Source organism: Myripristis murdjan, chromosome 22 (genome assembly GCF_902150065.1).
Source record: "Myripristis murdjan chromosome 22, fMyrMur1.1, whole genome shotgun sequence".
Lineage (NCBI taxonomy): Eukaryota > Metazoa > Chordata > Actinopteri > Holocentriformes > Holocentridae > Myripristis > Myripristis murdjan.
In genome coordinates, this window is record NC_044001.1 from 31,176,260 (window position 1) to 31,188,527 (window position 12,268).

Below are 12,268 nucleotides of genomic sequence, written 5' to 3' on the forward strand. Positions count from 1 at the left end.
CCTATAAGTGTGCTTGACCACAGTTCCTTGGGGTAAATAAAGGTGTCAAGCCCTTAGCCAGGTTAGTCTTTTGTGTTGCAGGCCACCAGAGAGGTGATAGAGAGAGAGGCTCCAGGAATGGCTCTGGCCATGCTGATGGGATCCCTCAATGTCACACCACTCGGCATGCTGTCCAGGTCTGTTGTCTTCTTCATGCTATTTAAACACAGCTCTGCTCGAATCTATTTTATTTTAACCAGGCTAGTGATGTGTCTGTTTCACTGTGTGCAGGCCGGTGTGCGGCATCCGAGGCAAAACTCTGATCATCAACCTGCCAGGGAGCAAGAAGGGCTCTCAGGTAGGACTCCTGGATTCTGCTGTATTCAGATATAATGGAAGATAATGGAAGAAACAATTTCTAGGTCTTAAGCTCTACCTATTATGAGAAACTGTAACTAGCTGGATCACTTTCATCAGCAGGGATTAAAGACCCAGTGTGGCTGTTGGAAGAGAGACACTGTTCCTTAAGAAACACCATCAGTCAGATGTGTTTTATTAGATCAGTGGTTCTCAGTTGGGTTGCAGGTTGATTCTTAGTGCACCGTGGGCATGCAGGTCCACTTTGTAATTTTTTTTTTATTATTTTGAACTACCTTTTCCCAAAGCAGACTCTTGCATAAAAAAACATGCAGCCTCTGTCATGGTGCACAATCCCCCACATCTACATAATGCAATGAGCTGCATCTTTCTACGATGCTTTGCTCCGGAGATGTTGGCCAAAATGTGAATTTTGATCTTCAGGTAATCTTGATATTTGCCCTAAATACTCCAAAATGTAATGGACATCCTTCACTCATTAACATATCATTCACAGGGTCAACAATGCATGAAAGCGTTGTGGATTACTGCACTTTTCATTTTGCAAAATCAAATTGAATGGCTCCTAAGTTAGCCTGTGTGTGGACTGTGACTTAATGATTAAGAACAATTGTGGAGGCTGAGGCTGGACCAAAACCATTGTGTTAGATGTTACATACACAGAAGATAAATTTTTTCTTAATAGACTATATATAAGGCCTTCAGCTTTTGACATTTAATGTAATCTTAAGCTGACATATAGTGCCATTACTGATGGTTTCTAGCTCCAGTTAACCCTGGTTACTTCTCTGACATGAAAATAGTGATTCATGAATAACCTTATTTGTAGAGCACTTATCAAAACAGCAACAAAATGCTCTATAACAGAGGTTTTCAAACTACTTCATGTTCTGGATGCCCACTCTAGTTGAGCCCTGGACCCCCACTTGAAGTGATTTTGCCCTCGGGACTGTGATATGAAAAGGTTATTAGCCAATCAGCAAAAAAAAAAAAAAAACATCAACTGAAATACATTTTTTAATTTCAAGAAAACTGTATTTATAATTACTAAAATTATGCAATTATAGCTAAGATCAGTGATGCTGGTTTCATTTAAATGCTTGTGAAAGGCAAATATTTAAACTAGTGCTGATTTCTATTTCCCTGGAAGACCCTCAAGGACTCATGGGGGTCCTTGGACCTCACACTGAAAACAGCAGCTCTATAAGATGAATAGAAATGTAAGCAATGCATGACAGTATGACTCTACAGCACGATTCCCTCTGTTCCACCAGAGGGAATCCCCAATCTCCAATCAGTATCAAACCTTTCCTTTGAGCCAGAATTTAGGAAAAGTGACGCTTTTTTGATCATTTTTTTCACCCCTGAATATGTGCTTTCCTTCACACAGGAGTGTTTTCAGTTCATCTTGCCTGCTCTGCCGCACGCCATCGACCTGCTGCGCGAGGCCTCAGTCAGGGTTAAATCCACACACGCTGCCCTGGAGCAGCTGCCCTCCCCTCCCCCTCTACTGGCCAACACGCACAGCCATGTGCACAGCAACACGCACACCATGGAGCGCGGCACACAGTGTGAGGAAGAGGAGGAGGAGGAGGAAGAGGACAGGAGGAGAGGTCGACACTCTCACAACCACCACCATCACCAGCATGGCTCCTCCCACATCACCGCAGCCGCCATCGCTGCCAAGGTAACTGCTCTATGGGAGATGCTTCTGCTGGGCAGGACATCAGAGTGATACTGGGCTGAAAATCTGGGTGCCAGTGTTGAGAGAATTTCCACATAGATGAAACTTTAATGATCCCTGTGGGGAAATTGGGTCATTGCAGCAGCAGGCAACTGTACTATAAACAGCTGCAGGACATGTTCTGTAGGCTGTGATTCTGTGAGCTGCTGGAATGCTGTGGGTTGTTACGGGATTCATAACAAGAAATACTTATTACTAGATATAAAGTAAGTACAGAGAAACAAAAGACGCAGGTCTCCCTTTTGTCCTGGAAAACCTAGAAAGTTATCGACTGTTTCAACTAAAGTCATAGAAATTTTCAAATTGATAATAATGTCCCGGAAATATTCATTACATCCTGGAAGATTATAAAGTTCGACTCATCAGATAAATTAAGATGTTTGTGTGCACATTTTTAGCCACTGATGCTTAATTTCAGCTCCCAATCATATCCAGCTGCCATGTTTTGTGTACTGTATGGAAGTCATATATATGGAAGGCTAAAAGGGTCAAAAACTCACAAAACCAACGCTTCAATGAACACAACATTGTCAACGGGTTTGCATGTTGTTAGAATCTTAATTTTTTTTAGCAACACACTGCACAGTGCACAAACAACGTATAATTTGAGACATTGGTTTCATGCAGTCTTGAGCTGTTTGGCATCTGTCCATTGTTAATCATTCTTAGATAACTTTCCGTGAGCAGCAGCTAACATTCATTAGTCAAAAAACAATGTTGAAGTATTTACTTGCAAACCTATGTTTAATAAAGCTTCATTAATGCCATGATACTTAAGCACTTAGGGAAGCCTATGCTTTGAGCAACTTTGGAAGCTTTGGAAGTTTCTTATGGATTCTTGAAAATTTTTTGAAAATGATTTCATTAAAAGAGAGACAGAGGGCCCTATCTTGGGAGTCCCTACACACGTTATTTGGGGATTTAGCATTGCGTAAGAGGTGTTCCCCCGCAAAAGTTTCTGTCTTGCGCACCTGCGGTTATAAAACATAAAACACCTGCGCTACCCGCTGTATTATGCATAGGCGTGGTTTGGGCATTACGCCAGTTAAACCAATCAGTGTGCCAGGTGCCATTGCCTTTAAGGGCAGGATGCGCTATCCTAAATCCTAAATCCTAAACCCGTGATGGAGAGAGGGAGGTAGATTTTCTCAGGGGTTCTACTGAGGCTAAAGCAAGGTGGCTTTTTATATATATATTATATATTATATTATAGGCGAGTTAATTCGGGAGGTGGAGCCGCATGTCCACATGTCCAAGTGGACGTGTCACAAGGTTGTACTGATTGAGTAAAATCCCTGGGTCACACCACACACACACAAGAGGCAGAGGTGTGTCTATGTGTAAACTAATTTATTGACAAGGTAGATTGGGCAAATAAAATATTAAGAATAGAAATATAGCACAGCTGCTGGCTTATGATAAAACAATAAAACACACTGGCGTAAGTGTCCGAGTTAAAACAGTCTTTCCTCTGTGGGCGCCCCAGTGGCTCACTGGTTAAGAGCGCGCACCATGTACCAGGGCTTAGTCCCAATTAGGGATGGTCCGATCCGATCCACTGGATCGGTATCGGGTCCGATCCAGGCCAAAATGACTGGATCGGGTATCGGATTTTTTTATTAGAACCCGTCCGATCCGATCCATAAGCCCAAGCTATCTCATATATCCTCAACTTCACTTTGCGCGACATGCCGTAACACAGACAAGCTGTTGCCATGGTTGCCATGTGCCTGTGTTTTCGTCACGTGAGCAGAAGCCTGCAGAGCTGTAGTCATGTCCTCTGTTAACTTTACGTTAACGGAGGAATATTTAATACTGCGCAGAGAATTAAATATTGGTCGGGAGATGGTTATAAGACCGCGCATAGATGTTTTAGCATTTCCAGACAATTATCTTTTTGAGCGTTACCGTCCCACGTCACCTAAATGAAATAAATTAATTGGCCAGCAGTAATTCAAGCAGTTTTCCCCTGTAATATTATTGATTGCAATGGACATTTAAACTTACGCACTGACCTGAGCAGCAATGTTCAACAAAAACAACAAAAAAAAAACATGTTCAAACTCGCTGTATGAATGCATTAAGATTTCCAATTCAGTTGGGGTGAAAAACGCAGCCCGACGCTTCCTCGTTGCCATGGTGACTCGTCTTATAGCTGCTGTGCACGCGCTTAACTCCAGGTGAAACTACTCTGAGTTGATAAAACTAACTCAAATGCAAAATTTGCACCAAGTTGCCCTTTTATTTTATTTCTAACATTTGAATGGTGCAGCTGGGTCTGTTGTGTTTATAAATGCTGTTAAAAGTGATGTGAGCTTTAAGTTTAAGCCACAGCAGTTACACATGACTTCAGTTGTCACATATTTTCCTTCTTTAGGGGACCAGAATAGTTGTTGTACAGTGAATGTGGTGTTTTTAGATGTCAGTATCAAGCAAATTACATCCACGCATTATTAACAACTTTTAGAGTGACAAAAAGAATCGGATCGGTATCGGTATCGGCCAATCCTCAAGGCTGCAGTATCTGTATCGTTATCGGATGTGAAAAAGTGGTATCGAGCCATCCCTAGTCCCAATCACAGCGACCAGTGTTCGAATCCGACCTCAGGTCCTTTGCTGCATGTCATCCCCTCTCTCTCCCCTGCCTTTCCTGTCTATCTCTACTGTGACTGTCAAATAAAGCAGAAATACCAAAATATATGAGTAAAATATGAGTAATATACTCAGTCCATTCCGACGGCGTCCCGGTATCAGTCCGACTGCGTACGTGGCATTGCTCCGTCAGGGCGCACACTGAAGCCGCATGGGGAAAGTGGACCGTACTAGTTAAATCTGTACGTTGTTTTTTAATCAACGGGTGGCCCTGAGCACCCGCTATCCGCTTTCCCTAAAGTGTGTTCAAGATAGCAATTGTAGGGAAAGTGCATAAACAAACCCACGGACACAACTCCAGGCGCAAATAAAGGAGTCGGCATAATGTATAGAGGGTAGTGTGGCCGCAAGATACTGTTAAGGGATAGTGAAAGCTGCTAAATGCATAATTCACGGGTAGCGGGTAGTGGCAACGGGTAGTGGGTGGCACAAGATAGGGCCCAGAATGTTACAGGAAGTCATTTTGTCTTATACTGACTTTTTCACTTTACATAAAAATATTACTAAGCATTGTGAAGCTTAGGAGAGGTGCTGGGGAGCCAAGTGTGTTGCTTTATGAAGACACATTTCTTGGGAAATGTAAAGGAAAGTGAATTCATTAATTTAATTTCATACCTGGAAAAACATCATTCAAGGCCTTTTCTGAATCCACTGGTGAATTCAACATAGAAGTGTTTGATGAAGCTGTTAGTGTTTCACTAAAATGTCAACTTTGTAAGTGTTTTTTTTTCATGAGCCAAATGGAAACAGTCCATTTCATCTCATTCGCCTGCCTGTCTGTATGGACATGTATCTGTATTTGTGTGTGTGTGTGTGTGTGTGTGTGTGTGTGTGTGTGTGTGTGTGTGTGTGTCCATCAGACGAGTCATGCTGTGGTCATGGCTAAGGGGGGTCCCTACCTGCCCGGCACCACACAAGCCCCACCCACTCATTTCACCTGCTCCTGTAACCATGATGACCAGGTGAGACACACACATCCCTCCTCTCCTGTCATTGTTCATGTCCATCCTCATCATCTCATTGTTAGCCATGTCTGTCAGTCACACCCTGTTGAACATCACTAAATGAATGAGCTATATACTTTAAAGTAAAACTGGACTTTGTTTGAGTGCTGAGTTGTATATTTACCTGTGCTTCGTCATAGTTTAATGTGGTACATGCTCTACACCAGGGGTATTCAGTTAAAATTCAAAGAGGTCCAGTTACTAAAATTTCCTGCCAGCAAAGATCCGAATCTTACAATGTCTAAAATTTAGACATTATTGATTATTAATTATTGATTCACATCATATGAGACACAATGGTTTAGAAGTGGATGCAGGCAGAATGAACATGTATTGGTCCGTCCATTCATCTTTAAAAGTTCGGATTTCACTATCTACTTTTCTCATTTTGGAGCAAGCCATTTTTTCGTCTCATCTCCTCTCTTCCGCTATTCTCTGGCGCTGAAAGGTAAACAATCGATATGATTGGCTTGGCTATTGATGACGCTCCTGTCGTATTGAGGGGCTTTCACATAGCGTGCGGTTTGGGCCGCGCTCTGGTATAGCACCAACAGGTGCAGAGCAGCGCGCGTGTGCGTGATAATTGTATGACTATACTGCATTGTCTTTGCAAGAGTAGTGCATATCAAATGATGTCAGTCATCTAGATTTCTAAATACGTACACCTCCTGTCCGTGTAGTAAATCATTTGCTCCAGTTTACAACAGTATTGATCTTTGATTGCAGAAAAAAAGAAAAAAAGAACTCGCCTATTGTGGAAAGCAAAAACATCATATATCTCTGCCAGTTTTTAAACACACTTGGTATTCCCAAATTGTTGGATCTCTCTCTCCATGATTGGGCTTTTTAATGAGATCTCGGTAGGACTGTTGTCTGGTGTCCCACAGCTCTGCACACAGAGAGACAGCCACAATGATGCTTTCCTCCATTGTTGTTGTGCCGTTCTGCCAAATCCGCCAGATTTTTTTCTGATTCCACTATTCTCTCCTATTGGACTCGCCATGGTGTTGTTAAAACATTTTCAACTTGGGCACAGTGCACCCAGGCGCCGGCGCCAGCCAGTTCGGCACAGACTGAACTGGCCAGACAGGGAAACAAGACAATGTATTCAACTACAGTCTTCCAGCACAAATTCATAAATTCACTTCCTAAGGAAACGGGGAAAGTGGACCGTACTAGTTAAATCTGTAAGTTGTTTTTTAATCATATTTCATGTAAATTTTATCATTCTCCCAGACAAAACTGCCAGATTTAGATGTATATTGTTTGAAATTACTTACCATTTACATTTGGAGCAGCTACAACTTATAATTTTCTCACTTTTGTGATGATACTAATAGCCCGTTATTGCTCAGCATAGCCCCTCTTGCTTACTGACACATGCATACATGATTATGCCATGTTGATTTGGTTTTTACTGCAATTGCAACTTCCAACCGGTAAGTAGCATTCAGGTCAACTTCCGACTTGTGATTATAAGAAAGTATATGTCGTTACATGTAAATAAATCCCACTTTAATGCTACTTTTATCATGCAAACCAATTCTGCCTATGATACCACTGAGGATATTTGTTATTAGAGATATAATTGTGTTACCTTTTGATACAGACTTGAAGAATTGTAATGTTAGCTTACTTTGCTTTCCTATTTTCTTACTTTTACTTTCGAATTGATGTGAACTTTTGCAAGATATATTGATGGGAATCTTTCCTCACTTTATCTTTCTAATATGATGAATGCTGCAGTACTGCACACAACACTACGTTCCCCTCCACACAGTGGAGGGGAACGTAGCATAGGGTAGAGTCGCCCATTAAAAACAACAAAAACTAACATATGAACAGTCTACATTACACAAAAAACGTGTTACCTATTTATAGACTGAAAAGTGGGAGGCAGTTTCTGTGTGTGAGTTTGTGTGTGTGTTTTGGTGCGATTTCAGCGCATAAACCAGCAGAACACTATGACTGTGGTGCTAAATGGACAGCAGCTGCTTGTCTCATCTTTTAGAAAGGCTGAATGTGGGATAGCACATATTTATCTCTATCCTAACAGTCAGTGTCCGCCTCGGTCTTTGTTCCATGTCAACTCATGTAGCCATTTGATAGCAATGAATCCCATGTTGAACTGGGGAATCTGGCACCTAGTAAGTTTTTAATGAGACATTTGCTACATTTACCCTTCATGAATATTTATGACACATATCCGATTTACTACTCAAGGTGTAAACACAACAAGTTACATGATGTCTGTTTTTTTTTTTCCCCAAAAGCAATCTGTGTCACCTTCATATGTGGACCTTGACACAATGCGAAACGTTTATCTCTTCATAATATGAGTGGGTGTGAGGAAGCTGAAGAGTAACTGCAACAATTTGCTGACTTCCCAAAGATAGCAACAAATGCTAGAGCAAATGCGGTTAAATTGTCTAAAACTGTAAGGAAAACAAAGAGGAATGATAACTACAAAGTGAGCTGTAACTTTTAAGAGCAGCTCAGGTTAATGAATATAAGTTGTTGAAAGCAACTCCATGATCAAAGTGGCATCTGTGTGAGGTCATTGTCTCCTGTGAGCATGTGCAGAGCATCAGTGCCACGCCAGTGACATCAGTGTTATCATATTGTTTTGTTATCACCATCCACACCACAAAAGGAAAACAGTTTTTTTTTTGTTTGTTTTTTTTTAATTGAAAGGTTTTGCAAAAGTATCTTAAGCCATGACACTATTGGATTTTTTTGTGGCCAAGTTTCCGATGTTTTTTTTTACAGTGGCCAGTGAACACTGCCATATCATGTTCTTGCCCCCCTGGTAGATGTACCACTCTCTGTATGTGCACCACAGGGATAGCATGAATCCTCCTGCATCATGATCATAAGTAATTGTCAACTGATTAATCGGGCCTATATCTAGCTTTTAGAGATATTTGGGATCAATTGATGCCTCACAAGGGCAATTTTTTTTTTTTTTCATTTAAAATAATAAGTGGAGTGCAGATGCATTTGAGCAAGATGAGGCAATGCAGTTTTTTTCTGTGTTCCAATGAATAAGAAATTGATGTTAAATAAATGTTTATGGAACCAAAAACAAAGAGATGCTGCTGTTGCTACTGTGTGCGCTAATAATGTTTTTTTTTTTGTTTGTTTTTTTTATGTATTCACTTCAATACAGTAAATTAATAAAAAATAATAACAATGTTTACAAATTTCCGTTCTTTGTTTGAAAAAAGGAGATGCTGTTATCTGCTGTTAAATGCTATTGGTAAGGGCACTAAAACTTGCATTCATATACTTTTTTGTTTTTGTTTTTGTTTTACAAAGTTGAGTTTTTTGATTACCTATTTATTTAGGTGATAGTTTTTTAAAAAATTGAAGTAAGTGCACTCCAGACAGAGTGCGAATCTCCTTGAGCAAACGGACAATAACCACAGTAACATTAGTGTTAAATAAATCTTTTGTTAAGTTCATCAATTTTGTGTCTCATTTGTTATCATCATTATTAAAGTGTTGTATTTTATCAGATGCCCAAAAAAAACCAAAAAAAAACACAATGATATGGGCATTGGCATCGGCCATTGAAACCCACGGAAACCCACATTGTTCAACCACTAATCCTAAGCCTTGTTTTGTCCAGGAAAATTTGATTTACATCGCTTGGCAAATATCTCCTGCCACTCCAAATAGATGTAACGGATGCTTGTTCTCATTTTAAACCTTGATGCGTTCCTCTATATGAACAAGGCAGTAGCAATGTTAGCGCAAACATGAAAAATGAAGACATGCTTTCACTAGTCATTAGACACCGTTCACAAGCAAAGGTAAAACCATTACTTTCTGGTTTAGCAAACCAAACAAAGCTGTTGACTTGAGCAGTTTCAATAATCCCTTGCTCTACTTTGTATCAAAAGAGAGATGCACTTCAGCATAAACATGTATGTGGTGAAAAGTGCAAAAATCCTGGTGTAGTGCCATGAAAATGGATTTCCACTTGGATAGTAAATCAGAAGAAACACTTTTTACAGGCATGAAGGCATTTGCGCCACCGTAAACAGTAAATATGGGGGAGCATATGCTAAAGTGTTAGCATGGAGCACCAGAGCGAATGATCGACCAGGGACGCATGGATGATTTTGGTGTCTATGTTTCCATCAGTTATCGGTTAAGTTGGTCATGAGAGTTGAGTGTAATAGAATGCGGAAAGGAAATGTCACACCTTGTTTGTTTTGGTTGTGTTTTGTAGTGGAACAAGAGTCTGTAGTTTCATCAGATTTGGGGACTGGATGAGGTCAGTCTTTTCACATTTACATTTCTTTAACTAGCATTAAGTATGTGTGTGTTTATGTGTTTTTGTGTGCATGTGTGTGTGTGTGTGTGTGTGTGTGTGTGTGTGCGCGCGCGTGTAGATCCCAGACTCGATCATCTCTCGAGGTGTTCAGGTGCTCCCTCGAGATTCGGCCTCTTTAAGCTCCACCCCTTCTGAGTCGCCACGGGCAACACAGGCTACCTCCCGCCTTTCCACCGCCTCCTGCCCGACACCCAAGGTACACACACACACACACACATACACACACATGCACACACACAAATAAACAAATGCCGTCAGCCTCTTCAGCACGTGGCAGCAAGTCGGTCGTGAGCCCAGGTGGCACATGTGTATGTGTGTGTTTGTAGTAGAGTGGTGGTTAATGTGTATGATAGCATTTCTTACTCTCCTGGCCTGCCTCTCAGTTTTTTCCCTTTGCACCATTTTGTATCCTGCTACTTGAAGAAAGGATGTAACTGCCAAGTTGCCTCTGGAAAGCTCCACTGACCTCTGGGTCCTTCAGACGAGTGTGTGTGTGTGTCTGTGTGTCTGTGTGTGTGTGTGTGTGTGTGTGTGTGTGTGTGTGTGTGTGTGTCTGTATATGGAGCAGTTGGCTCTCTTCTTGCTCGCCCATCCTGCTCCTCTGATATGCACTGCTTATAATGGTCTCTTCCATATCTGTGTCTGCCTCTCTGTCACCCAACACAGTTATGGAGAACTGTCTAGTCAGCATTTGATTGAAGACATAAAATTTATGTTGGCATTGTCTTTTCAAACTGCATGCGTCTTTTTTACATTCAAGTCAACGGAAAGTGACTGCCTTGGAAAGGGATTATGTCCAGTGTCTTTTTAGATAAAGTGCAGTGCCTGATATCTGATCTCTAGAAAAATCCGCTGTTAGCCTCCTGCCATTTAGATGGACATCCCCCAGGCTAACAGGCCTAAAAATAACTACCTTAATCTACTCACTGGTTATTTTTAAGAATGTTAGCTGGGGGGAAGGCCTCTTCTGTGGCAGGAAGCTAACAGTTAGCATTTGGAGCATCCAGGCAGTATCCAGCACTCAGTAACAATGGGTCTCATTCACCAGTATCTTCTATCTATTTACTGTTTTTTCATAAATTTCTTATTAAGAAAGATTCTAAGAAAAGTCTACGTCAGATTCATGACGTGTTCTTAAACCACCACATTGTTTTCACCTGTGTTCTTATGTTGATGAATTCCACTGCCTTTGTAAATTGAAAGCACGTGCCAGTTGACCCCATGTCAGATGGCCCAAGCAGTTAAGGAGGCCGTTCTTCTGCACCATGAACAAATATAAAGCCAACACTAAACAACATCATCTTATAGCCTCTCTAACAAACGGTAGAATGCCTGCTCACATAGGGACAACTGAACTAATAGCATTTACCATCTAACAGGAAGTACAAACACAAATTTTCCATACATAAATACATAATAAATATACACATAACCGGAGGTCACGTGATGGTGCCGAGCAAGATGGCTGCTTAGGCTGAGGGCTGCGGCACCACCAGTTTATATTTTGTGTGAATATTCTGGTATTTGCAATTTTTTCTCCTTCACAAGCTGCTGAGTGTAAGTCTCTCCTGCTACCGATATGCCGAATTCCCGGAAAACCGAGGCGAATGCGCCTAAACAGCAGCCAGGCACCAAGGCTACCACTAGCCCTCAAGCTACACAGGCCTCTCCTGGATTGCTAGCTCAGGAGAGTGCGGATGAATCTACCTCCACCGCTAAAATACACGCACTTCTTCAGAAATTATCAGATGACCAAACAAAAATCTTGACTGACCAAGCCAAACACTTTGCAGACGTCCGCAAGGATGTATCTGAAACGAGAAGAGCTGTTGAAGCGATCGAGTCTAAACTAGCCGACATGCTAACTAGGATGACCAGCGTGGAGGCCCGACTGGATATGCTGGAGGCCGAGAGGCAGCGGTGCGACTCGCCCCTGGCTTCGGCTTCTGAGGTTGAAAAGCTAAACGCCAAGCTGACAGAATACGAGGACCGGGAGAGGCGAGTGAATCTACGCATTTATGGCTTTCCAGAACGTGCTGAAGATAAAGACGCCATAACATTTTTGAGGGCGACTCTCCCCGAGATCCTTCAGGCTGATTTCCAGGGAGGCCTGGATTTGGAGCGTGCTCATCGGTCGCTAGTACCCGCTAAGCCCGGGGCACCCCCAAG

At 41.8% G+C, this 12,268-nt stretch overlaps 1 protein-coding gene across 6 annotated transcripts in view; it reads left to right on the top strand.

The window, feature by feature from the left end:
- Positions 1-12,268, top strand: part of gphna (gephyrin a) — a 58,706-nt gene that overhangs the window by 18,835 nt on the left and 27,603 nt on the right. For 3 of the 6 annotated variants that reach the window (XR_003930355.1, XM_030081787.1, XM_030081791.1), the window contains exons 5-9: positions 82-176; positions 271-337; positions 1,748-2,044; positions 5,614-5,715; positions 10,158-10,295. Coding sequence is in view for 5 of the 6 variants with exons in the window: in XM_030081787.1 (XP_029937647.1) it covers positions 82-176; positions 271-337; positions 1,748-2,044; positions 5,614-5,715; positions 10,158-10,295 (699 nt within the window). In the remaining variant the exon portion in view is untranslated. Of the gene's footprint in view, positions 1-81; positions 177-270; positions 338-1,532; positions 1,578-1,747; positions 2,045-5,613; positions 5,716-10,157; positions 10,296-12,268 lie in introns of those variants that run through there. The other 3 variants (XM_030081788.1, XM_030081789.1, XM_030081790.1) reach the window with 2 other exon arrangements.